Consider the following 24,958-nt stretch of genomic DNA (forward strand, 5'->3'; position numbering starts at 1 on the left):
GCATTTGATTTAAATAACAGTTTACAACCTTCAACAATGGTTCTCTCTGTGAAAGGAAAAGAAAAGTCTGGCTCACTGTATGACCAAGATTCTTTAACACATCTGAATTCAGTCCCTTCTATGAATCTAACTCACGATCACAGAGGAGAAAAGAAAACCATTCAGGACACATCTGTCGAGCCCTCATGAGCAACACCGTACTTACTTTTACACCCAATACTCCTCCAATTCTCTCCGTTTTGGCTATGGCGGAAATCCTGTCTTATATTGTTTTGGCTCAATCTCTAATGGATCCCTACCTTATGGGCACGTAATGGTGCCAACCCTAAACCTGCATGTCCAGGTTCAAGCCTAAACCTTCCGCTCTCTGTTTCCCTATTCGTACATGTCCCCTGAGATCCTCTCTTTCCACCCTGCCAATGGATAAGTGCAATGGGGTCATAAGAATGTAAGGGTCTGTTACTTTTGCGACCAGGTTTTGGATAAGGCTTTACTAAGGCTATATGAATTCCACATAGACAGCAATAATAATCATTTAGCGTTATGCAAGGCATATGATTTACACTGTACATGGCAGGGCATGAACTTGGAAGGTGATAACCGACGCAATGCATGATTTGCAGCTTATGCAGTGTGGCTCAGGGCAGTGGACGTTATGTTTTGGCTGTTTCTGGGCTACACACACACAGCCCACATCCACATTACCGAACTTTCTGCAACACTAGGGGCACAAAAGGGTGGATGAATGAAAAGAGTTCCTATCAGTATTGGGAGGGGGATTCATCTGTCCTCAGTATTTATTATCTCCTCATTAAACGAAGGACTAGTTTGTACATGTTAAATAACCATCACAGTGTTATAAACTTCTCAAGTCTTTGAAGACGAACCAACAATAAAATGATTAATTTAAAAAACAAAAAACGTATGTCTAACACCGTAGTTGCCTTTGGTGTAGCATATTTGCAGCGCTGATTTGAACTGTGAACACACATGTCCCAAAGAGTGGATAATAAATAAATGGATAATAATGGAGCTGACAAAAGCACATTGCATTTCCATCACATAACAGCAAGTCTACATTCTTCCGATGCAATCTTATTAAGAAAGATGCCGTGAAGTCTTCTGCTTCGTTACATTATACACGTTTATTCATATACAGTACATTTTTAAGTGCTTGTAGCATTGACACTATGAACTGAATTGTCTGTACATGCGATCAGAAGCAGAGCAGGAGGAAGGGGGAGTTCAGAGAGAAGAATATTTACAAATGGGTTTTTAGGAAGCTGCATGTAGAGATTCAGGGCTAGCATAGAGAAGTGTCTGTCTGCACAACCTGCAAAGTTATGGACGTGGAAGGACAAGGGGAGCAGTTTAGTAGAATTAAGGGGTCATTTTAAATGTATTATCTGTAGGTAGGTGCCTTACCCAACCTTCTGAAGGTGGGGTATGAGTAAACATACTATTCTTGTTCTAATGGAGAGCCGGTGGGGGGGTTGCATTAGCACACTGGATCTCCTTTTGCAGGCCAGGCCTCAAGGAGAACAGCTTGAAGTATTCTGAATCCAGTGGATATGACTCATTTATTAATTGGGTTGATTGGGGTCAAAGACTAGCCTGATCAATTTTTGCACTGACCAGGGAGTTAATGTCAATAGCAATATGTGGGCTGTATGACATGGTTCAACCTCCATGGTGGAAGCTTTTAATTTTGAGCATGTATTAGCTTCAGTTTGAAGGAAGAGAGGGAAGGTTGTAAGACAGTAGGGGAGAGAGGTAGCATGACGATTCATGGTTGGGAGACAGCACTGGATGTTTGATATTCAGGTCTCATGCCCCAGGATGTCTTCTCAAAGATGCTATGAAGCACAGGGGGAGATCTTTAGGTCATCTGGGTAGATGTTGAATATTTAATTTGCTGGATTATTTGCTCATCCAATGAGTTTGTGGTAGTGTCTCATGCATGTCTCGTAACGGACGTGCCCTGCGCCGATCTGGAGTTGCACAGATAAACTGTCAAAGGACAGACAAGTAATTCCTGTGGCATCTCTAGGGCACATATGTGAACCTACTGCTTACCTCATGGCAATAGTGCAGAATGCCTGTTTCGTTTATGCAATAATGATTAGTCGCGAGTTATTTACTGTAGTCTTTGAAAGGTTTAGAGATTAGCCGATGGTTTGTGGTGACCCATTTTTTGAAGACTGGAGTTAATGAAGTTGGTTATCTCAATATGTCTGGTAGTAATTTGCTTTTTGTTTACATATAATTGTGGCCAAGGGAGAGAGAGCATCCTTCAGGTTAGGAGATACTAAGGGTGTTGATTTGAGGTTATTTCTAAAAGACAGCAATTGAATAGATAGGTTTTCGAATAGAAGGTCTGTTGAGTAAGGCATTGGTGGTATATGGGGAGTATTTGAAAAAAGAGCATCCTTGATTTTGAAGTTATATTTGTTTTATCTATTTCTACTTTAGGATAAATGTAGTGGCTACTCCATATTCACTTCTCTGGATTAGCCAGTATGGATAAACTCAATGTACCTCTTATTTTGTTACACTGCATTTCCCATTGGCCCAGAGCAGGACAACATGAAGGTGTGAGTCCTCCCTGTGAGCCACAGATGGGCTGGGGTTGTACTCCGTACCCGTCAATCCAGTCTTGTGTTGATTTTTTCATCTTTACCTGAGGAGAGGTATTTCGTTTTCTAGTAACCAAATAAAGATGTAGTCTGTAATATTGAGTCTGTGATACCATAATATCATAACCAAAATATCGAAAGGTAGGTGCGTACAGGGAAGAATACATTTACTATCTATAACTTCACATGTACATACCTTGAAGATGTATATTGTCAAGCTACATATATGTGTAGTTAGGTATAGAAAATCAGTACTTACTAATCTGTCGATATTTGTTTTACAATATTAAGGTATAACAATATTCCCTATTCAATATGTGCACCCACGCCCCCAAACAAAGGATGAGTATGGGTTGTTTAGGGAAGTCCAACATCCTGGCATTCTTTCAGTCAGTGACTGGTGTCGATGCACCAGTGATTCAATTGCAGCCCAATCCTCCCACAGGTGAGGGTGATGGAGTCAGGATCTAAACATAGGAGAGGTAATATTGTTTGTTGTTAACCAGTATGTGGACAAGGTAGTAAGCCACACTTATAGAGACATGCTGGGAGAAAAGCAGATATGCAACTTCCAGAGTTGCATAGAAGAAGTCACATGGAGATTAAAAAAAAAGTTACTTTTAAGGGTCAGCTGGATGAAAATTCATCAGGATGTTGGGTTTCATTGGCTTAATGGCGAACAATAAGGTACAATGCAGATAAAGTGTCAGAACACTCAGCTGTTGGACAAACCACAGGCAGGAAAAAGCCTTCAAGTTTGCCATAAAGGGGTGTTGTGGCATTGGCGGAGTGAATGTTGAATTGAGTGAAAGGCCCTTCATGTGAGTGGTGGGATTGTATACGAGTGATGCCAAAGAGGAGTATGTTTAACTGGTATCCTGCTGGGGGAGAGTGCCTTCGTTGTGGTTGAGTTTGAGAAGATAGTTTGTAACTATGGGTGACTCTTGGGACTGAATTGCTGCAGGAGAATAGATGGTGGTTGGGATACCATATAAAGTGCATGTGAGATTACAGACTTTGTAAAATATACATGTTGCAAATCAGTAAATACAATTTATTTTTGTATTTGGTGAATTCAATTGTGCACGATTCCAGACTGCTCTCCCACCTCTTCTGACTCCATCCGCACACATTACAGTATTTTCGATAATGGCATTTGTCAGTTATCTTAAGATCTGTGCTGAAGCTGCTCTGTCTTGGAATGAAAGACTGGGATTCGGAACAATCAGGAGAAAGTTTTCCCCCTTGTAGACAGGAATGGTTGGTCGTGTTGGCAGAAGCGCTGTTCTTTTGAGACCGGGAACATCAGATGTCAGAGCCCAGCTCTGCACATTGCTTGTCTGATATATGACTGGCTAAGGACTCAATGATGTCAAGCAGCAAGGGCTGACTCAGGAACCGCAGATTCTGTAACTTGGAGACCTTGAAAGGAAGAGGGAGGAGAAACAAAAAAAGAGGGACAAATGATAAAGGATTTAACAAAAGATGGGGAAATGTCAGGTGGAAAAACCCGCTATTTGACATCTTGCCTTCCTAAAACCTAATCTTGGATAGCTTCTTTCTCCCCATGGTGCTCACTAAAGTCTGACCTACCCCAGGCCCTCAGTGAGTTTTAATGGATATTATACGTTTTTAAAATATTTAAATATGTTTGTGGTAAGAGCACACACAGCAAGAAATTGTCCAATAACAGCCCCATAGTTATTGCATTAAAAATCAAATGGTTCAAATATTTGTGCAGAAGTCAATGTTACTCACCTGAACTTTTTTCCATTACCCTCTAGTAAGTTGTCAATTCTTGGGGACCACTGCTACCTAGTCACTGGACCGTGAATTTCCAAAGCAATTAAAACGACAGGAAGCCATGGGGAGCACAACACAACTCCTTTAGGATGTTTCTGGCTGTGCTCGCTAATTCCGCCCGACAGCCTCACCACTCAGATCAGATATTGGAAAGGATCATGGCTACAAACTGAGACTGTTGGCTTATCCTCAATTCAATGCCTTTACTATTCCCAACTCGTGGCAGATTTCAGAATAAGAAATATTTTGAAGATGGTAAGAACATAATAGACCTCTGCTATACGGCTATTAGAATATTCTCCTCCTATATCAAGGGCTTTAAAAATCCCAAAGCTTCTCCCTCCTTTCACTGCTCCTGGTGTCCATGTTTCAGTTACTGACACCATTGTTTCAATTTGTAAGGCAGAAAGAGAGGCAGAAGGTGCAGAGGCTTCCCTCTCCCATGGCTAGTTCCTGCTAATGCCACTGGACGTGAGAGGCGGAGCTCCAGCTTGTTTTCCTCCCTCACTGCTTCCTCTTCCTTCATCCCCCTCTTGCACAATACTGCATACTGAGGAGCAGTAGAGAAAGAGGCTACAGATTAGGGATCGAAATGGTGAGGAGCGTGGTCCTATTCCAAAGTTTAGAGAATGCAGTCACTCAACTGTCTTCGATAAAAAGCTCAACATTCTGTTATAATAGCTTTTATTTTCTCCTCATAGTTCCCAAACATACCCCTCCTCTCACTTCGTGCTTCTTTATCTGATCTACACCTTACGATTCTTGACATGCGTGAATCCTATTTGAAATGTGGGGGTGTAGCTGTAATATTTTCTGGTTCTTTTAATGGTATGTTTTTTTGTTGCAGTATTTGTCAAGGCTGATTTGCATTACAGTTTTTATGGTATGTAGAGAGAGTGTCATCTTTTTGACTGGTAGAGTAGCGCTCTATAAAAATGCACAATAAAATAGTAAATAGCCCCCTTATACAAACAACAGGTGACTTAAGGAATGCTATAGGTGCACCTCTGAATCTGGAGCAAAAGAATGCAACACCTGTGCTGACAGGCATAGGTGTTGGTGTCTTACGGATCTACAACTCAAAGTGGCAGGCAGTCTTGAACTATAAAGCTGGTTGCAATATCCCATTGAGGGTGTAGTTTACTTACTGAGCAATCAATTAGTTAGAGAGACACAGAAACTAATAACTATGATTTCTATTCAACCGACTAACAGACTGATGAACAAGTTACTTACCTTTGGTAATGATGTATCTGGTAGAGACAAAACTAGCAGCAGATTCCTTAACTTAGAATACCCTCTAGGCACAAGACTGGATCCGGAGTTTTTACAGCAGTATCTTTGCGCGATGGGGCACGGGGTCGCATGGCTCCATCCTGACTTCGTCCACGGATAGGACGTCAGTGGAGCCATATAAGTCCCTTCTGGCGTGCTAACATCAGTTTTCTACTGTGAAACCTTTCCACGCCACAACAAGGAGCCACTACTAAAACTGAGTGGGTGGGAACAGTGTGCTAAAAAAGATTTAAAATGTTTGAAACAACAATGACAATAAATAAAAAATTGATGAGAAATATCACAATGCATTGTAGAGAAAAAGTCATACTGCAAGGAACTGAAGGGAGAGAGCAGAATACTTGCCTCTACAAACAGTCTCGCAGACGCGAAGAACAATACCCTCCTATGCGACAAAACAGCAATGGAAATAAATGTTATGTTAAACGACAGCAAGTCTGCAACCACATGAATGTTATTGTGATGGACAAGACTGTAGCAACATGAATTTATAGCAATTGACAACATTTCTGCAACAACAGGGAATGTGCAACCATACGCACTTATATGAACAATCGACTGTAGCACAGTCAAAGAGACCCCAAACTACTGGAGAAAAATGGGGGGAGGGAGGGAAGAAGGACATGACCAATCTCCACACTGGAAAAGAACCAGGGTGCAAGAGCGTGGATGGACATAGGAGCCCACCACCCAATTGCAAGAATGGGTGGAGAAGCAACAGGTAAAACAGAATAAGAGATCCTGACCTGGGAAGGATGTGAAGAGACTAACACGCATGAAGACAAAGACCACAGGTAGAAAGACCAGTGGGAAGGTCCTTGCAGAGCGGGTAAGATGAGTGGGCATTAAGGAATCTGCAGCTAAACTGTGTCTCTACCAGATACATCATTACTGAAGGTAATTAACTTGTTCATCTGATAGAGATATCTAGCCGCACACTCCTTAACTTCGAATAGATACCAAAGCTATACCCCATTGGAGGAGGGTCTACAACTAAACCCCACCAAGTTCCAAAGAGAACTAATCCGGAAATAAAGATTGACTAAAACAGGTGGAAACAGCAAGTGCAAGCATGGCTGACACTAGACCCATTAAGCTCTGTAAAAGGAGCATGAACAAGGAAAGGCAGTGGCACCACAGTCTGTCAGAGGACAGTTCAAGACTTTCATCTTCCAGGAAGGGATGAAGGGAAATCACAGAAACCAGAACGGCCAGTGCACAATGGAAGAAAATCCATAAGCTTCTGTAATAAGAATTAGAAGCAGAACTGTGTGCAGGATCCCACGGATCCGCAAAAAATTAAAGGCCCAGACAAAGGACAAAACAGCATGACCGCGTCAGAACGTACAAAATAAGCATGCACAACAGTGGGTGCCAAGAATGACATGTATAGAGACAGATATCACCCATGTAGAGATATACAAAACCATAACTACAAGGAGATACATGTATGAGGATAATGGGGATGCACATATGCTGGAGCAGGATTTTCTGATGAAAATCTATTGGGTTTTTAAGCTCTGGTTTGTCTATTTGTCATAATTAAAATTACTAATTATTAAATTATTAATTATTTGTTTTGTGTATATGTTTAAACTTATCAACGTGAACTAATGAAAAGAAAACCAACACGGGGAAATGCTTTCGTATTGCTATTTAATAAATGTGCATGTTTTATTAAATAAACGTTGCTGAGTGCTGTTTATTTTAAAGCACGAAACGCTTTTTGAATTAATGCTTTTCTGTGTTGCAAAAGCTAGATAATTACATACACATAAGGGTATTAGTGGGGTTAACACTATTTAATCACTATGCTGTGGTAACGTTGTTTTTGTCTCTTTTAATTAAGATGGTCCATTTTGGCCTAGCGTAAAATGTCCGCCGTTTGCAGCCTGGCCTCGAGTGAAAGATTTGTGATGAGAGGGCCTTGCTGAATATGGTTGAATCATCTGACCACAGTCTTCGCCTGGTTAAAACTTTCCGTGAGGACAGTAGCAGTGCTGGGCAAGTCTCCAAGAACCAAGAAATGTTTGAATAGCCTTGGAGGACAAAGGAGCCATAAAGAATGAACTGAATGGACTCTGAAGTCATCGTGTTAGCACTGAGGAAATGTGGATGTTAAAGGATACATTTTTTTAGTTCCTGTTCTGTCTTTTTATTTTTGTGATTTTTTTCCTGAGTGGAGATTTTCCAAATGTAGCGATGTTACATCCTTTCCTGCTCGCTCTGCTCAGTGGTTCGGCGGACGTGTAGAACATTTAATGTTTCTATAATATTGCAAGTTTCATTATAAATATTGTTAGCCTAGAGAGGGTGGGAGGCCACATTGCCACTTCTTCCCAAACCTGCGTTGGTGAGGATCGATGCTGTGAGGACGGTGACTCGGGAGACTTCTACTGAGAGACTTGTCCTGATGACCCATTCTGACATTTAGCTAGAATAGGTAATTATGAGAAAATGATTTACTCTGATTAATTTCTTTGACTAATTTTAGATAAAGAATCATAATTTTAAATACGGTGTTGGTGATTATTTCTTGTCAATTATTGAGTACTCTATTTGATTATTGTTGTATAGATTGTTTAGATTATGACTTAAGACAATTACAATAACTAGGTCTCCTAAAATGGGATTAAATTTCACAAAATTTTTTTTTGGGTTATTTGGTGATAAAATCACCAAAGGGGGGATTGCTGGAGCAGGATTTTCTGATGAAAATCTATTGGGTTTTTAAGCTCTGGTTTGTCTATTTGTCATAATTAAAATTACTAATTATTAAATTATTAATTATTTGTTTTGTGTATATGTTTAAACTTATCAACGTGAACTAATGAAAAGAAAACCAACACGGGGAAATGCTTTCGTATTGCTATTTAATAAATGTGCATGTTATATTAAATAAACGTTGCTGAGTGCTGTTTATTTTAAAGCACGAAACGCTTTTTGAATAAATGCTTTTCTGTGTTGCAAAAGCTAGATAATTACATACACATAAGGGTATTAGTGGGGTTAACACTGTTTAATCACTATGCTGTGGTAACGTTGTTTTTGTCTCTTTTAATTAAGATGGTCCATTTTGGCCTAGCGTAAAATGTCCGCCGTTTGCAGCCTGGCCTCGAGTGAAAGATTTGTGATGAGAGGGCCTTGCTGAATATGGTTGAATCATCTGACCACAGTCTTCGCCTGGTTAAAACTTTCCGTGAGGACAGTAGCAGTGCTGGGCAAGTCTCCAAGAACCAAGAAATGTTTGAATAGCCTTGGAGGACAAAGGAGCCATAAAGAATGAACTGAATGGACTCTGAAGTCATCGTGTTAGCACTGAGGAAATGTGGAGGTTAAAGGATACATTTTTTTAGTTCCTGTTCTGTCTTTTTATTTTTGTGATTTTTTTCCTGAGCGGAGATTTTCCAAATGTAGCGATGTTACATCCTTTCCTGCTCGCTCTGCTCAGTGGTTCGGCGGACGTGTAGAACATTTAATGTTTCTATAATATTGCAAGTTTCATTATAAATATTGTTAGCCTAGAGAGGGTGGGAGGCCACATTGCCACTTCTTCCCAAACCTGCGTTGGTGAGGATCGATGCTGTGAGGACGGTGACTCGGGAGACTTCTACTGAGAGACTTGTCCTGATGACCCATTCTGACATTTAGCTAGAATAGGTAATTATGAGAAAATGATTTACTCTGATTAATTTCTTTGACTAATTTTAGATAAAGAATCATAATTTTAAATACGGTGTTGGTGATTATTTCTTGTCAATTATTGAGTACTCTATTTGATTATTGTTGTATAGATTGTTTAGATTATGACTTAAGACAATTACAATAACTAGGTCTCCTAAAATGGGATTAAATTTCACAAAATTTTTTTTTGGGTTATTTGGTGATAAAATCACCAAAGGGGGGATTGCTGGAGCAGGATTTTCTGATGAAAATCTATTGGGTTTTTAAGCTCTGGTTTGTCTATTTGTCATAATTAAAATTACTAATTATTAAATTATTAATTATTTGTTTTGTGTATATGTTTAAACTTATCAACGTGAACTAATGAAAAGAAAACCAACACGGGGAAATGCTTTCGTATTGCTATTTAATAAATGTGCATGTTATATTAAATAAACGTTGCTCAGTGCTGTTTATTTTAAAGCACGAAACGCTTTTTGAATAAATGCTTTTCTGTGTTGCAAAAGCTAGATAATTACATACACATAAGGGTATTAGTGGGGTTAACACTGTTTAATCACTATGCTGTGGTAACCTTGTTTTTGTCTCTTTTAATTAAGATGGTCCATTTTGGCCTAGCGTAAAATGTCCGCCGTTTGCAGCCTGGCCTCGAGTGAAAGATTTGTGATGAGAGGGCCTTGCTGAATATGGTTGAATCATCTGACCACAGTCTTCGCCTGGTTAAAACTTTCCGTGAGGACAGTAGCAGTGCTGGGCAAGTCTCCAAGAACCAAGAAATGTTTGAATAGCCTTGGAGGACAAAGGAGCCATAAAGAATGAACTGAATGGACTCTGAAGTCATCGTGTTAGCACTGAGGAAATGTGGATGTTAAAGGATACATTTTTTTAGTTCCTGTTCTGTCTTTTTATTTTTGTGATTTTTTTTCCTGAGCGGAGATTTTCCAAATGTAGCGATGTTTCCTGCTCGCTCTGCTCAGCGGTTCGGCGGACGTGTAGAACATTTAATGTTTCTATAATATTGCAAGTTTCATTATAAATATTGTTAGCCTAGAGAGGGTGGGAGGCCACATTGCCACTTCTTCCCAAACCTGCGTTGGTGAGGATCGATGCTGTGAGGACGGTGACTCGGGAGACTTCTACTGAGAGACTTGTCCTGATGACCAATTCTGACATTTAGCTAGAATAGGTAATTATGAGAAAATGATTTACTCTGATTAATTTCTTTGACTAATTTTAGATAAAGAATCATAATTTTAAATACGGTGTTGGTGATTATTTCTTGTCAATTATTGAGTACTCTATTTGATTATTGTTGTATAGATTATGACTTAAGACAATTACAATAACTAGGTCTTATCGACCTCAGTGTAGATGTGGGGTGTGAGTTTTCTTTCCACAGGTTCAGTGCTGGTGGAGTATTTGAGTGTATGTTAGTGAAATGGGCCCTAGTGTATGGTGAGTGTATGTGCGTGTAACTGTGAAATTACTCTATCCGTGGAAGTAGGGAGATTTTGTACACCCCAATCTGCATCACATATACAGACAGTGTGGACCGTGCAAGCCACACCACACACATGCAAAAGCCCATGAAATGTAGCATCAACAGCACACATGCTTCGGCAGAATGACACAGAACGTATCACCAGGTAGTCATACTGACCAACCATACTCAGAAGTACATTGGTCAAAGGATACCGGCAGAAGCCGGACACAAACATAATGCTTGCTCGCATGAGAGGGAGAAAGAAAGAAAGAATGAATCGGAGGCTAAGAAACCCAAGATACTGCAACAAGGAAAAACATAGTATGAGTGCTCTTTTGCAGTTAGTACACATATTATGATAGACAGACAGACAGACAGAGACACACACACACAAGACAAATACAGCAGCCTGCACAATAGGTACCTACGGCACCGATGTGAACCATAGTAGGACGTAACTTATGGCAAAACACAGTAAATCACATACATATATATTCAGAAATAGGTATATATAACCGTATACAGACATTGTAAAAAAGACAATGAGCATCTCTGAACAGAGAGACTTCTAAGGATAACACCGGCAGAGGCCATGAGTAGAGGGACCTGAGCCCTTGCCTGGCAATGAGCAGAGGGAAGACCAAGGACTTAAGCACATCCTACCACCACAGATGGAAGAGTAGACAATACCACAAAGATTAGAATGCAACCAACACTGTGGCGCAAGTTGGACCAGCAGGCACCCAGTGCCTGTGAAAGTACCCAGTGTGTACCCACATACCGTACTAGAACTGAAAACTGAATAGAAACTGTTCCGGAAGTGGAACAGAAAAACATGCTCACAAGAGACACTGGCTTACGGCTAAGACATCCAACATAGGCAAAAAAGGTGGAAACAAAGCAAAACACTTGAAAGACAGCCAAAGGCAAATAAATGAAGACGTGAACAAGCCGGGAGAAGTCAGTCGTGGCGTAAACCCCACAATACGCTGGAGAAGTGTGCATCCTCAGAGGCAGGAGAGAACCACAGACCAACCCTAAAATACAAACATGTAAGCTTCAACGAGAGCTACGCCTCTCTTGTGGGTATTAACAGAGGAGAAGTCCCATAGCAGTAGGGGGAATGTAAAGAAGCAAAAACCATATCGCGATACGCCTACAGCATGAACTATAGGAAAATTCCCCAGAGGGAAAGTAATAACAATTCTAAGAGGAGCTCGTGGGATTCTCTGTAGGGACCTACACCATCAGGGAGAACAGTTCCTGGAGCATTGTACACACTACCCAGGAAGAACACTCCCTGTGGCAAGGTAGAATGGCTATACATTAACCAACAAATACCCCACATAGGGTATGTCACATCCCTATAAAAAGCAAGGGAACACCTCTTGAGACTAGCTATTAGACAGAGGAGTCGTAAACAAGGGCAGAAACAGCTGTCTAGCTGTACCATCCGTCTGGGAAATAGCTTGAACCCAGAGACGGATACCAGAGAAAAGCAGTAACAATACTGCAGCCAATGCAAACAAGATAATAAGTCCGCAACAATAGACTTAAAACAATGTAAATCATGGGAAACCAGACATGAGACGCTGGACCACTGAGTCCGCATGACTGTCAAAAAGATGGGCCCCATCAAAGGGCAAACAAATCCCGGAGACGCTCTTGAACATTTTCAGGAAAACTGCAATCATGCAGCCAAGCATAACGACGCAGAGCAACTGACCTGGCCATAGCCCAACCCACAGAGTCAGTGGTGTCCATTGGCTGATTGAATCGAAAATTTGTCCAGCTCACGACCATCGTGGAGTATCTGAGTCAGGTCAGCCCGAGGGCCTCCCGGAAGAAAGGGAAGGAGGTACTTGACCGAGTCCCAGAGAGCGAAAGTAGCCCGTACAAACACGCAGGACGTGTTCAAGGACTTAAGGCCTGAGCTCGCGGACGCAAACATTTGTCTACCACGTCTCCAACCAGCGAGACTCCCCAGTGGCTGGAAGTATCAGAGGAGAGGACGACAGCAGCAAAGCTAAGGCTGCCTGGACGACAAGCCCTTGAGCCCTAGGGTGTAGGAACAGACAGACAGGGTCATCTGGAGCCGGGCGATGACGATGTGCGATAGCACGTTCCACAGGGTCCCCCGAGGAGGGCCTCACCCATGTCCCCAGAAGAATGGCGTACAACGACGCGCCAAAATGCAGCAAGGGCTTGACATCCGCATTGCCCTGGTGGAGCAGATCCAACAAGAGATCGGAAGGCAGAGAGATAGAAGGAGGCTGTGTTAGACCTGGCACCATTGACACCAGTGCTGATGGTCTGTCCAGATTTTTCCGCCTTAGTGATGAGAACTTCCAAGGGGATGAGTAGTTCTCCCCACATTTCAGCTGGAAGGGACGCGTGTTAGAACTGGCACCATTGGCGTGGGTCTCCCTCCCATTTTTCGCTGTTGTCTCCTCTGTTTTAGCTGGTAATAGATGCTCTGGGCGCTGTGCCACTGCCATTCAGTGCCACAGCGCGAATGCTCCCTGTGTAAAGATGACATGTGTATTGGTATATCCATGATTGGCTTAGTTGGTTTACATGTTAGTAGCGTGGCTGTGTGTGCCCAGGGCTGGTAAAACAAATGCTGCTGGTGGGCCTGCAGCACTGGTTTGTGCCACCCACAGAAGCAGCTTGTAAAGTGTGTCTTAGACCTGCCACTGCAGTGTCTGTGTGCAGTCTAGAACTGCCATCTTGGCTGTGAAGTGCACCCACTTCCCAGCCCCTGAACCTTCCCTTGGCATCATGTAAGCCACCCCTATGGTAGGGTGCATTGTATGTGTAAGGTAGGACATGCTCTGATGTGTGTAGCATGTCCTGGTAGTGAATTACACCCAATTTCGTTTTTCACTACTGTAAGGCTACCTGTTCTCCATAGGCCAGAATGGGAGGTTTGGCTATTACATTCTATAGTCCTAACTGACCCACAGAACATGGTAGAAAAACTAATTTAGTATGCCTGAGCTCAGAATATTAAAATACATCTTTTAGTGAAGTTTATTTTTATATTCTGTGTTTGAAAATACCACTTTTAGAAAGTAGGTATTTTCTTGCCTAAGCCTTCCAGTGTGCTCTGCTGTTATGTGTATTGGCTGTCTGGTTTTGGAGGGACAGGACAGGCTGAGTCAGACCTGGGTTGAATAGAGAGATCTGCATTGGAGTATGGGGAGGGGTAGCTCCAGGACCTGAATAGGGCTGTGCCTGGCAAGGTGAATGCTAGCTCCACCTCCCACTGTGCGTCTGATGGCAGACCCCCTCTTTCTGAAAGGAAGGATGTAACCTGGTAAACAAAGTGCTCCAGGGCTGGGCAGAACTGGTTCTGACTGGGTTCAGTGACTTGTAGCTTCTAAGAACAAAGACTTTTGGGGTATAAATATCTGTGCTGAAATCCCTACAATTTGTATTGCTCCTGGACAACAAGAAGAACCTCTGTCCGTGTAACTGTAGGAATCTGCAGGAGAAGGACAGTCCTTGTGCTTGTGTGCTGTTTCTTGGACTGGCCTGCAGTGGTTACTACTGTACTTGGAAGAAGAGGGAAAGGACTTTGAAGGTACTTTTATTTTTGCTACAGCAATCACCCAAGGGCTAGAAGAGAGCTAGCCTCCTGCAGGAGTCTCCACCACCAGCCCCCTGTTTCCTCCCAGCGAGGATTTCTATCTGCAGGTGAGGCTCCTGTGAGTTCCAGGGCCTCTAGTTCCACTGTGGAGAAGAGAGTGCTGAAAATAGTCGCTAAAGCCCGTTAGCAAGCTGCCGCAGCTGAAGAGCATAGGGAAAATCGTCTCACTGCTGCCGCCGAATGCTCGCTACCGGAGATCATCGCATCACCTGTCTGCGGCTGCCAAATGCTCGCTAACCCGAAGATTATAGCATTGCATGTTTGCGGGCCTCAAAGTGCTCGCTAACCAAAGATCATCGCATCGAGTTCATCGCTTCACGACTTCGCAGCGCGGACGCCGAGCGTTCGCCATTTTCATCGCATCAGGACTATCACTCCCTCGCGGAGCGCCATTTCTTTTCATCGCAACAAGATCGCACACGCAACAGGCTCGGCGCATCATCCTCCCTTCGCGGCAAGGATTTCATCGCATCGCCGGCTTAGCGTGTAGAAGTTTGTCGCTTTGTCCTGCCCACAAATCAGTGCATCATCCTCCCTTGCGGCAAGGATTCAACGCATCGCTTGTTAGCGTAAGCAAAATCATCGCTACAACTCCTTAGCGACATTTTTGTTGCTTTGCTACAGAATCCAGGTATCTCGTGAGTAAAAGGGTCGCAGAGACCACTGCCTTGAACTGAACTCCTCTTTGCACACCTTGAACTATTTTTGCAGCCTTTTTAGAGTAACCCTATTTTCTAGTATTGTGGCTTTTTACTGTTATTGGTCTTGTGTTAAGTCTATATATAAAGATACTCATTTTTTATAACTACTTGTGTGGTGTCCCCTTGTAGTGTTCTTCACTGTGTTACTGTGTATGGTCATAAATGCTTCACACACTGCCTCTGAGATAAGCCTAGCTGCTCGTGCTACGTTACCACAGGGTTGAGCAGGGGTTATCAAAGGGTGTAGCCCGCTTACTCTGACTTAGGAAGAAGGGTCCCTACTTGGACAGTGGCCAGCCATTGCCAACTAGAGACCCCCATTTCTAACAGGCTGGAACTGTAAAATGTCAGCAGCTTTGTGAACAACTCTTGCAGATGCTGCACTAGCCTCCGTAGCCCTTCCAGGTGGTGACAGCAGATCATAATTAGGGGAAGGTTGCAAGCTAACACGTCCACCAAAGTCTCTGCAGCCCGAGGATGACCAAGGGCCTGCAATTGCTCGACACCAACATGTTCCGAAGAACGCGTAAGCAACACTGAGGGGAGGGGGGTGAATCCCCAGGGGACTCATCCACCATCAAAGGAGGAGGAAAGGATGTCTCCGGCGTCGAACAACGTCGAGACGGTGCCGCGTCAATTTGGACGAACGGCGAAGGAGACTCCGTTGACCGCAGTCTCCCATCGCGGTGGATGTCGGTTCAATGTCGACTCAGGGACCAGTCCCCTGCTGCGGGCGCATCAGACGTCTTCGCAGGGAGCCCCACAGGACTATGCCCTGATGCTGTAGGTGGACTGCGGCCCAACGTTTGAATGGGAAGCCCCACCGGGCCGACTCCCGACATCGCAGCGACTCTGAAACTGGAGTCAGGGTACTCGATTGGCGCCGAGGGCAGACCTGCCAGCGAGCTCCCAAGCTGAGCCCCTACCACCTCTGTGGGGCCCAAAGGTGCAACAGGGAGAGGGTCAACCCAAAGATGGCCTGCAAAGCCTGGTAATAGGCTTCTATCTGGGTCCTAGTCGCCCCAACACCAGAAAATAGGGGGTAGGCGGGGATCGACTGCTGAGGAGCCGTGTCTGGTCAAGACCAGGGGCAGTGGGCACCGGCGTTACTACTACGCGAGGTCGACTGTCTCCATGACTTCTTCTTTTGCTTACCTGAGGAAGGAAAGCACCAGCCTCAGGAACAACTCCGTGACAAGCCCTGAACAGGAACCCCAGTTCGCGATTGAGACCAGCGACGCGTGGACTCCGAACGGGACATCCGGGTGGACAACAATTTCATCCTACATTCCCGCAGGGACTTTGGTTTCAGCTTCCGACAGGCGTCGCACTCCTCGGAGTTGTGGTGTTCACCCAAGCACCACATACAAATTGCGTGCGGACCGGTCGCCGACATCTGCCGTGTCCAGGTTTCACATAATTTAAAGCCCGAAGGCATTGGCACACTATTCCCGGACACGAAAAGGCATCAGTAAGGCCTAAAAAACAGAAACAGGCCAGAGGAACCACTTCTCCTGGATCCGCGTTGCAGACACGGAAAAGAAGAAAACGGACGTCAGCGTGCCGGGAGCGACTTATATGGCTCCACTGACGTCATATCCAAAGACGACGTCAGGGTGGAGCCATATGACGCCGCCCCTTGGCGCGCAGAGTTACTGCTGAAAAATCTCCGGATCCAATCTGGAGCCTGGAGGATATTCTAAGTTGAGGAATCTGCGGCTAGATGTCTCCATCAGATAGGGTTCTCATCAGGACCCATCAGCACAACCTAAACATTTTTCTGCTGTATTGCGATAATAGTCTTGTTGGAAGGAAACAAATGCATAAAACCTACGTTGGGGACTAGAGTTTCCTCAAAAAGAAATTTGGGTCCTGTAGTCAGAAAGGAAAATTATCCCTCCTGTCAAGATGCAGGTGAAGTCTCATGTCTGCTTAAATTTCTGGATTGTTCTGTGTCCTTTCAAGTTGCTAACTTCTGACAATTGCTGTAGATCTTGGTGGATCAACGGTGGACTGTGGTGTCTAGTTTCCACTTTTGAAGAATTGTTGGCTTCCCCCACATTAATCACTGGACTAAACTGCAAAGCCACAGACTACGAGAGCGTATTTGCTTTCTGTGTGTTTCAGTGAACACTGTTGCAGTATTATGAGTGCATACCACAACTTTATTTTCTTGGAACCACGGCAAAAGGAATATTGGGAAAGAATGCTTCACTGTCAACATCTCAATGTGTGGTCAACATAGGGCGCACAGTAAAAATCTGAACTGAATGGGGCGGGTCAGTTGTCACAGTTTTTTTTCTCCAGAGTTTTATATAGCGTGAACTTGACCCGAATCGGGTATCAGAGCGTTTTGTATAGCACCAGTTACATTACGTGAGGACACACATTCATTTTGGTTAGGCACGGGAAGATTAAGTGATTTGCCCAGAATCACAGGATGTTCAGCATCATTGCCGAGACTCGAAACCAGTTCCCCAGATTCGAGGTCGACCGCCCTAGCCGTTAGGCCAACGCTTCTCTTTGCGGGGATTTGTGCCTAGAACAGTACTTACATGAAAAGGGTTCCCTCCTGGGTCTACTAAAGTAAAGTCGGGAGTGGGGTTAGTGAAATCTGCAGCTCTATTTACCAGGGATTCTCTTTCTGGACCCATTAAGTAGGGAGTGGTAACTATTCGTCCAGCAACACTTGGCTTGAACACTGCCCTAAGGAAGCAAAAGGAAAGCCATTCCCAAGTCCCTTGCTAACTACCTAAAATACATAAAATATGCCTTTTCTCATGGAAGAGAAAGATGTACATGCCTTGACTAGAAGCAGGACATCTTCTTGAACTACTGGCTGAACTAGTAGCCCGGGGTCGAACATCTACTAGTGCAGTCAGCTACCCAGGTTTCATGCTACGTACAGCTCTGTTTTTGTTAGTGCCATTCTGATCGAGCAATGGCTGTTCAGGAGTTCTGCCCATTGCTGAAAGTGCCCTAATGGGAGTGAATTGTCTGCCTCAGCACCAGGTGAGCATTTATCAATAGAGAGAGAAACTCCATAACAAGATAGCACCTAGGATTTTGAGCCCATAACAATCAACATGGGGTACATAATGTCACATGTCTAAAGAAACGCCACTTCCCTGAGCATACACATGATGCCGGGATTGGTCTTTATATCCCTCCAAAAGCTGTAACTTTCTTCTGCACAGTCCTAAACCAGGCACTCATTTCTCAATGATATGCAGATGTTGTTTGTCCCAACCTTCTGTTACTGGCCATTACTTAGAGTTGAACTAAACATAAAGCAGTCCACAGTTTCCAGTCTGCTACACAACTCAAGCTCTCAAACTTTAGGCAAGAAGCCTAAAGGACCAAATCTGCTGCACTACAGAGCCCCTAAGACCAATAGTCCCCTCCCTCCTAGCAAGGAGGCAGGGATCTGACCAGTAATAGTGTATGCACAATCAACTGTTCTTTGTTGCTTGGTAGAATAGGTCTCTAATCATAGTGTCTGTAACTCTTGAAACTCAGTGTGTGTACATCAACAATCATATCAGTCACAGTGGATTTTAACCACTAATGTTTTTAAGTTGTTGTTAAACATGATGTTTTATATGGGCAGACATGCTCTCTGAATATTAGTTAATTGTTATTCCACTATAGTACATATTATCATCAACAGAAAAACATAGAGGTAACCTATAGCCTATAATGGTAATATTCTACCACTCTCTTAAACAGAAATAGAAAAACTAAAGCAAATTGGTCCAAAATGCCAAAATCACAAAATTATGTATTCCTGGTCCCCTCCTAAACTCTTGATGAATGCAGTTTTAATAATTTCATGAACACGTTTTTAATCCAATAGCATAAAAGAATACTCTGCAAAAGAAAAGGCACAGATATTTAAAAAAAATACAGAGTGGATACCAAATAATAATTTTCAATAAGTACGTATAAGTTGCCGTAATAATACACGTAAAGAATGGTAGCTTGTTGGGTGTCATACTCGGATGGCCGGATGGCTGGGGTGATGATGAAAGTCAGGCCTAAGATACAGTGATAGGACTGAGTGGAATAGGAGTAGTGAGAAGCAGTTGTCAGACATGAAAATAGGGTCACATGTACAAAGTATATGAGTGGATAAAAGAAGCCCAGAAACAGTGTTCAGGAGTACCTTTAAAGTTCTGTGGTTGTGCAGTATTTGCAAAATAAAGGCCAACAGTGTTAGATTGAGGTGCGCAGGTCAAGTTGCGCAATTAAAAACACTTTATTAGAAAAGGCAGTAGTTCGGCAAAGGTCTGGAAAGATGGCCAAGTCAATCACGATATTACGTCTGCATTGTTCAGATATGCAATGACGTCAGTTATATATGGGCAAATGTGAACTCACCCATCTGCCGATTCTCCATAAGACAGAACCAGGCTTTCGCTCCCTATGAAGACCTGATTTTCCCTAAACAGGGTATTTTTCTACAGAGAATCACATGAGGTATTCTCCCTTGTTTGTTTTGTTCAATGCTGTAAGACACAGTGATTACTGCCACTCACAGCTTTTGTAAGGTCCTGATGAATGTCATGGACCATACTGGTAATGTAGGCAAGAAACAGTTGACTACTTAGCATTAGACCAATAATAATGCTGAAGAAATCCATCTTTGATTTTAATCTTTTCATGGAATACAGTCATGTTTAATCAACTTCTAAACCAGGACTGCAATAGACAATTATAACCCCTAATGTCCTTTTGCCTAGTATATTGACCATCTACCCTCCAGGTGACGAGACAATTCCTCTCTTGGGGGCAGTTCATTAGGCCATTCTGGCTTTCTAAAGTTGGGATAAAAGTGCTCCGGAAGCACACCTTTCGGATATAGCACCCCCCCCCCCCCAACTCGACGAGGAGCAGGTCCCAATGACGAAGCATTCCAGCTCAGTGGGTGAGGGACACTGTATCCTAAAAAAGGATACCCACTTATTAGGTAACACCTCATGGTCATTATCTGACAGTAGTCTAGTAAACAATTGGCAGCAATACTCTTCCAAACGTTGTATTTTTGTAATATATTTAATTATTGGGGGGGGGGTGGGGTGGCTTGATGGTGACAGAAATGGGAACCTTCTGGTGAGGCTCCGCAGTGGCTCGGGAGAGTTGTACTCCTTTCTACCAGACATGCTCCACCGGCACCACCGTGCTTACTTTCATGCAGCCATGAAGTTGCCTGGTGTTGTTTTCGGGACCTGAAATTCCTCTGTGCCGAGCGGTGAGCTGTATTTTTTCTTTTCATCTGGCGGGCGCGTTTCCTCACAGGACTCACACCCGATATTTTGTTTTCACTGCTTTCATTATTACCTCCTTTAAATAAGCGGTGGGGGTGTTTAGAGCATCGAGGCTATTCTTTTACATATTTTTCTGCTGCCAATTATACCAGGAACCTGTCATTTTGCGAACTAATCAGCGGTTTTATCTTTATTGGAACTTTTTATTTAGTTCCTCCTCAGTTTCATTTTCAATGGTTCCTTTTCTTCCTGTGTGAGTCCTTTGAGGTCATGATGCATTAACTGCCAATACCTCTCCTACTCTTTCACTGGTGGATTATAATCCTTTGTGTTCTTCCGGAGACTATGGCAAAGTCAGAGCAAGGTGTGGTATCCTTTAATAAACGCAACGTCTTCAAATATTCCACCTCCTACTTCTAAACTTCCAACCAATCTGGCTGTTACTTTGGCGCTTTCATCAGGAAAAATGTTTTTTTTTAAAAACACCTCAGCCAGCTATGTCTTCTCCACCAATTTCCATGGGATTAGTTCTTGAGGGAAATATGAGCACTTGGATCACATATGGATAAGTCTTCAAAATTTGGATGATAAATGGTCTAATATGAAGAGTAAAGTCACTCAAATAGAGAGTAGAGTGGACTCTTAAATCTGCTAGGAGTCAAATTCCCTCCATGCAAATCTGACATCTTCAGAAATAGGTTGAGAATCTTGAAAAATGTAACAGACGCAATAATTTGTGTATTTTCTGATTAGCAGAGAGACTTGAAGGCTCTAACACGCTCTACTTTTTTCAATCTCTTCTTCCAAAGAATCTTGGTCTTCCGGATATGCCAGCAATACATTTTCAAAGAACTCATCGATTAGGTCACAGTTCACAAACTGCGTCTTCAAGCCAAGAGGTGTAATTCCGTATTTCTTAGAATACACGGATCTGTTTAAAGTTCTACACGCAGTCAAAGTCAAAGCCAAAATCTCATGGCAAGGATCCACTCCAAATCGGTATATAGCAAGGTGAGGTAGGACAGGAAACGCGGTCTGAAATTCAGCCGCCGTAGGAGCCTAAATGAATAGACCCAACTCAGGGAATCGAACGCCCTGTCCATATGCGCCAAGAGAAGCACAGCCTGTTCCCCCAGACCCTGAATTGTCGAGACTGCCACATGCGCCCACCGAATATTGTGGCGGGTTGCACGCTGGAGCATGAACCCGGCTTGGTCCGGGTGAACCAGCAAAGCTATATGAGGGCTGAGGCGATTCGCCAAAGCCTTGAGTTGTCTGTTTTTCATGACGGTATATGATTATTGTTCTCTCTTTTCTCTCTCTCCCCCTCTTCTTATTTAACTTTTTTACATTTTGCATTTACCATTTATAGTTATATACATAATGACTATCAGTTGGATCTTTTCCAATGTAATTTCATATCTTTTTAATAAATGTTACTTTTAAACTTTAAAAAAATAGATTTCATGTTTTACGAGGCTGTATGATGGACCAACAGCTCCTTCTACTCTTGATAAATATTTATGCAGACCCAGATATAGTCTACTTCTAATGTTGAGTCTGGAAGCAAGAACTAAATGTGGCTAGACCTTCCGTAGGGTGTTCAGATAGAAAACATGCTTTTCATCCTGTATTGACTTCAGTTGTTCAGTCTAAATCTAAATCATGCATTAATCTCAATCTTATTTTGAAGACAACAGGTGCCTAATGATCTCTGAGATGGCTCACTATCAATACCTCGACATTCCCCTCTACAATAAGACCATAAGGCTTGGTTCTATTCAGCTTCGGATGGTTTTCCTCTATGATGGACTATGTGGGTATCTTCTGCATTAGCTTAACAATTAAAAACTCACAAAGCAATAAGGAATTGTGTGGGTGCACATACACATTTAATAAAGCGGATACCAAGCAAGGTCTTGACGGGACTCCAAAGGCAATCTTGATCAGATTAATGAAATGCAAATGTTCTGCTTGCATTTGGAGAGAAAAGACTGGATACAATACAGACTAAGCCACTGTTAGAGGCAGCATGCCACTCAAAATGACATTGTGAACCACAAAAATGAAAATTAGAAGCAAGTCTACTAATGACAGTGCCCTAGCACTACCTGTATCCACTGGCTAAGGTAAAGCAGGAGGGCCACCATCAATGATCCATTCCCCCAAACAGGAGCTGAGTCTGCTAGGAAGGAGACAAGGAGTTGGTGTGACTCAAGAACCTGACGGGCGATTGGGGGTGAAAGTGAGTGGAAACTTGTGATGGTTTACTGCTCCAACAGACATACCAAAAGCTTTTTAACTGGAAAACTCATATTAGTGATGACACAAAACATCAGAAGGGAGGCCAGGGTGGAGATGCACTTGGGCAGTGGTGTAAGTCCAGTACTTTATAGAAGGGGTAGTTAGTCAAGAATTGCGGTGATTTGGAAAAGAAGCATGGTTTCCTCACATTCATTTAAGAACTCACTGTTAAAATCATGTTTTAATTATGCAGTCTTTCTCTATGACTCGGTTATTTTATCTATTTTCTGTGGGTTAATTCTACCAGGATCTCGTCCTTGTAAATGGACACCGCTTTATTACAATTGAGTCTGTTCTTTATAACAACTTTATTACATGAATAACACTGGACCAGGAGTAGCAATGCAGGTTATGGTATATTGCATAATGTGGGGTTTAATCATTTGATGACATGAGGGATTTTTGTTGGGATTCAAGTACATTTACCTAGTGTTGGAGGGATTTATGGTTTGGGATTTCTGGGGAACAAAAGGTCACTGTAGAGTGCATCGGCAAAGCTACAGAGGGAGATAATGATCTAGAGTAGCAAGGATTAGGGTTGGTTGTGGTTGAGATGCTCAGGGAGAATGGTGGGTGATGGTTCTGGTGGTGGAATTGTTGACCAAATAGGAAGTTTTAGCACTGACGTGAGGTGAGAAAAATGAAATTTGCAGGTTAAAGACCACATTAGATGTGTGCAAACACAAATGTAAATGCTGCCAAAGGAGGATACAGACATATGCACACCCATAGAAACACAAACATACTCACACAGGCACACAAAACCTATCACAGAATGATAAGCTTCAAATCCAGAGTAACAACATTCCTGGTAATGCCAGGCTGTGTTTTCACACAAAATTCCACCATCGAAAACACAAAATGTATTTAATTCAATCCTAACGTCCATATGAACAAAACAGTTTTATTTGCTCCATCTTTTACTGGTCATACCATTGTCACAGGACAGATGCACAAAACAGAGACATTGTACTTGTCTTCTAAATAAGAGCCCAGACCAATGGAAGCATTGTTTGTGCAAAGGCAGACTACCCTTTCCCAACTACAAAGAGGAAAGATGGCCAGGTCAACCACGATATTACCTCTGCATTGTTCCGATATGCAACAACGTCAGTTATATTTCTGTTCTAGCTGTCATTACCTCAACAAGCAGGCATTAGGCAGCATACTCACATTGCTCAATGCACAGGTCTTCGCCATTAGCCTATGTATATTCGAAAGCAGGCCCCTTCCCTATCAGCATACTTACTTCCTGAACGAAGGGGCAATATGGACAAAAAAGGAGTCTGGACCTCTCAGTGAGACTGCCTCATTTGTGAAGAGGGGCCCTCCCCCTAACTGTGTTGGGAAAAAAAACATTCTCAATAGAAAGCTTATTTTCTCTCGAAAATTTCCCCCTTCAGACCTTCTAAATTTTAAGACAAAAAACACTTCAAAAACGCATGGACCACAGGCTTCAGACTGTTTATTTTATGTAAGAAGGGCCTTTAGATTGCAAGAAGAAGGCCTCCACATCAGGCTGCCTATATGCTGAGCACTGAAACCCCACCCAGCAGCCTATTTCTTGGCTACAGGAATGCACATGGACAGACTACTTATTTTCTTCAGATGACCTACACTTGCTAATATTTCAAAAGAGGGAGAAAGTGAAAGAAAATCGGGGAATGTAGTTTCCCGCCTGAACCGAACCTGTTGGCAGGAATGCTATAGGCAGACGAGACGTATATTGGAGTATCTGTTTTCTAAAAGCAGCTTCCCTATCAGACTACCTAAAGTTTTTTGAAGAGCCACAGAGGCGGCTGTTAGGGTATGGGGTGAAGAGGCAGGGGTTTGAAAAGGACTATACTACTTACCAGTATGCATCTGTTCTTGGCATGTAGAGCTGCAGAGCCACACACTTAAGATAAGATCGCCATCTGGTGTTGGGCTCGGATGATTGCAGGTTGTTGTTGTCTTCGGAAGAAGCCTTTGGTCACGAGATAGGTGACTCCTCCTCTGGACAACAGTGCGCATGGGCATCCACTCCATCCTCAGATTGTTTTTCGCCATGATGGGAAATGATGGAGTGTATAAGAAATAAAGAGAAAGGATGTCCATGTGTAGTGTCTAATTAAGACAATGCTGGAACAGAT

General features: G+C 43.0%; 1 protein-coding gene across 2 annotated transcripts in view; it reads right to left on the reverse strand.

Annotated features, from left to right (window-relative positions):
* Positions 1 to 1,126: 1,126 nt before the first annotated feature.
* Positions 1,127 to 24,958, reverse strand: part of LZTR1 (leucine zipper like post translational regulator 1) — a 238,383-nt gene continuing 214,551 nt past the window's right edge. For both annotated transcript variants that reach the window (XM_085633897.1, XM_085633896.1), the window contains one exon: positions 1,127 to 4,058. In XM_085633897.1, coding sequence (XP_085490023.1) covers positions 3,942 to 4,058 — 117 coding nt within the window. In that variant the 3' untranslated portion in view covers positions 1,127 to 3,941. The remainder of the gene's footprint in view (positions 4,059 to 24,958) is intronic.

The sequence above is a fragment of the Triturus cristatus genome, chromosome 11, assembly GCF_964204655.1.
Source record: "Triturus cristatus chromosome 11, aTriCri1.1, whole genome shotgun sequence".
NCBI classification, from domain to species: domain Eukaryota; kingdom Metazoa; phylum Chordata; class Amphibia; order Caudata; family Salamandridae; genus Triturus; species Triturus cristatus.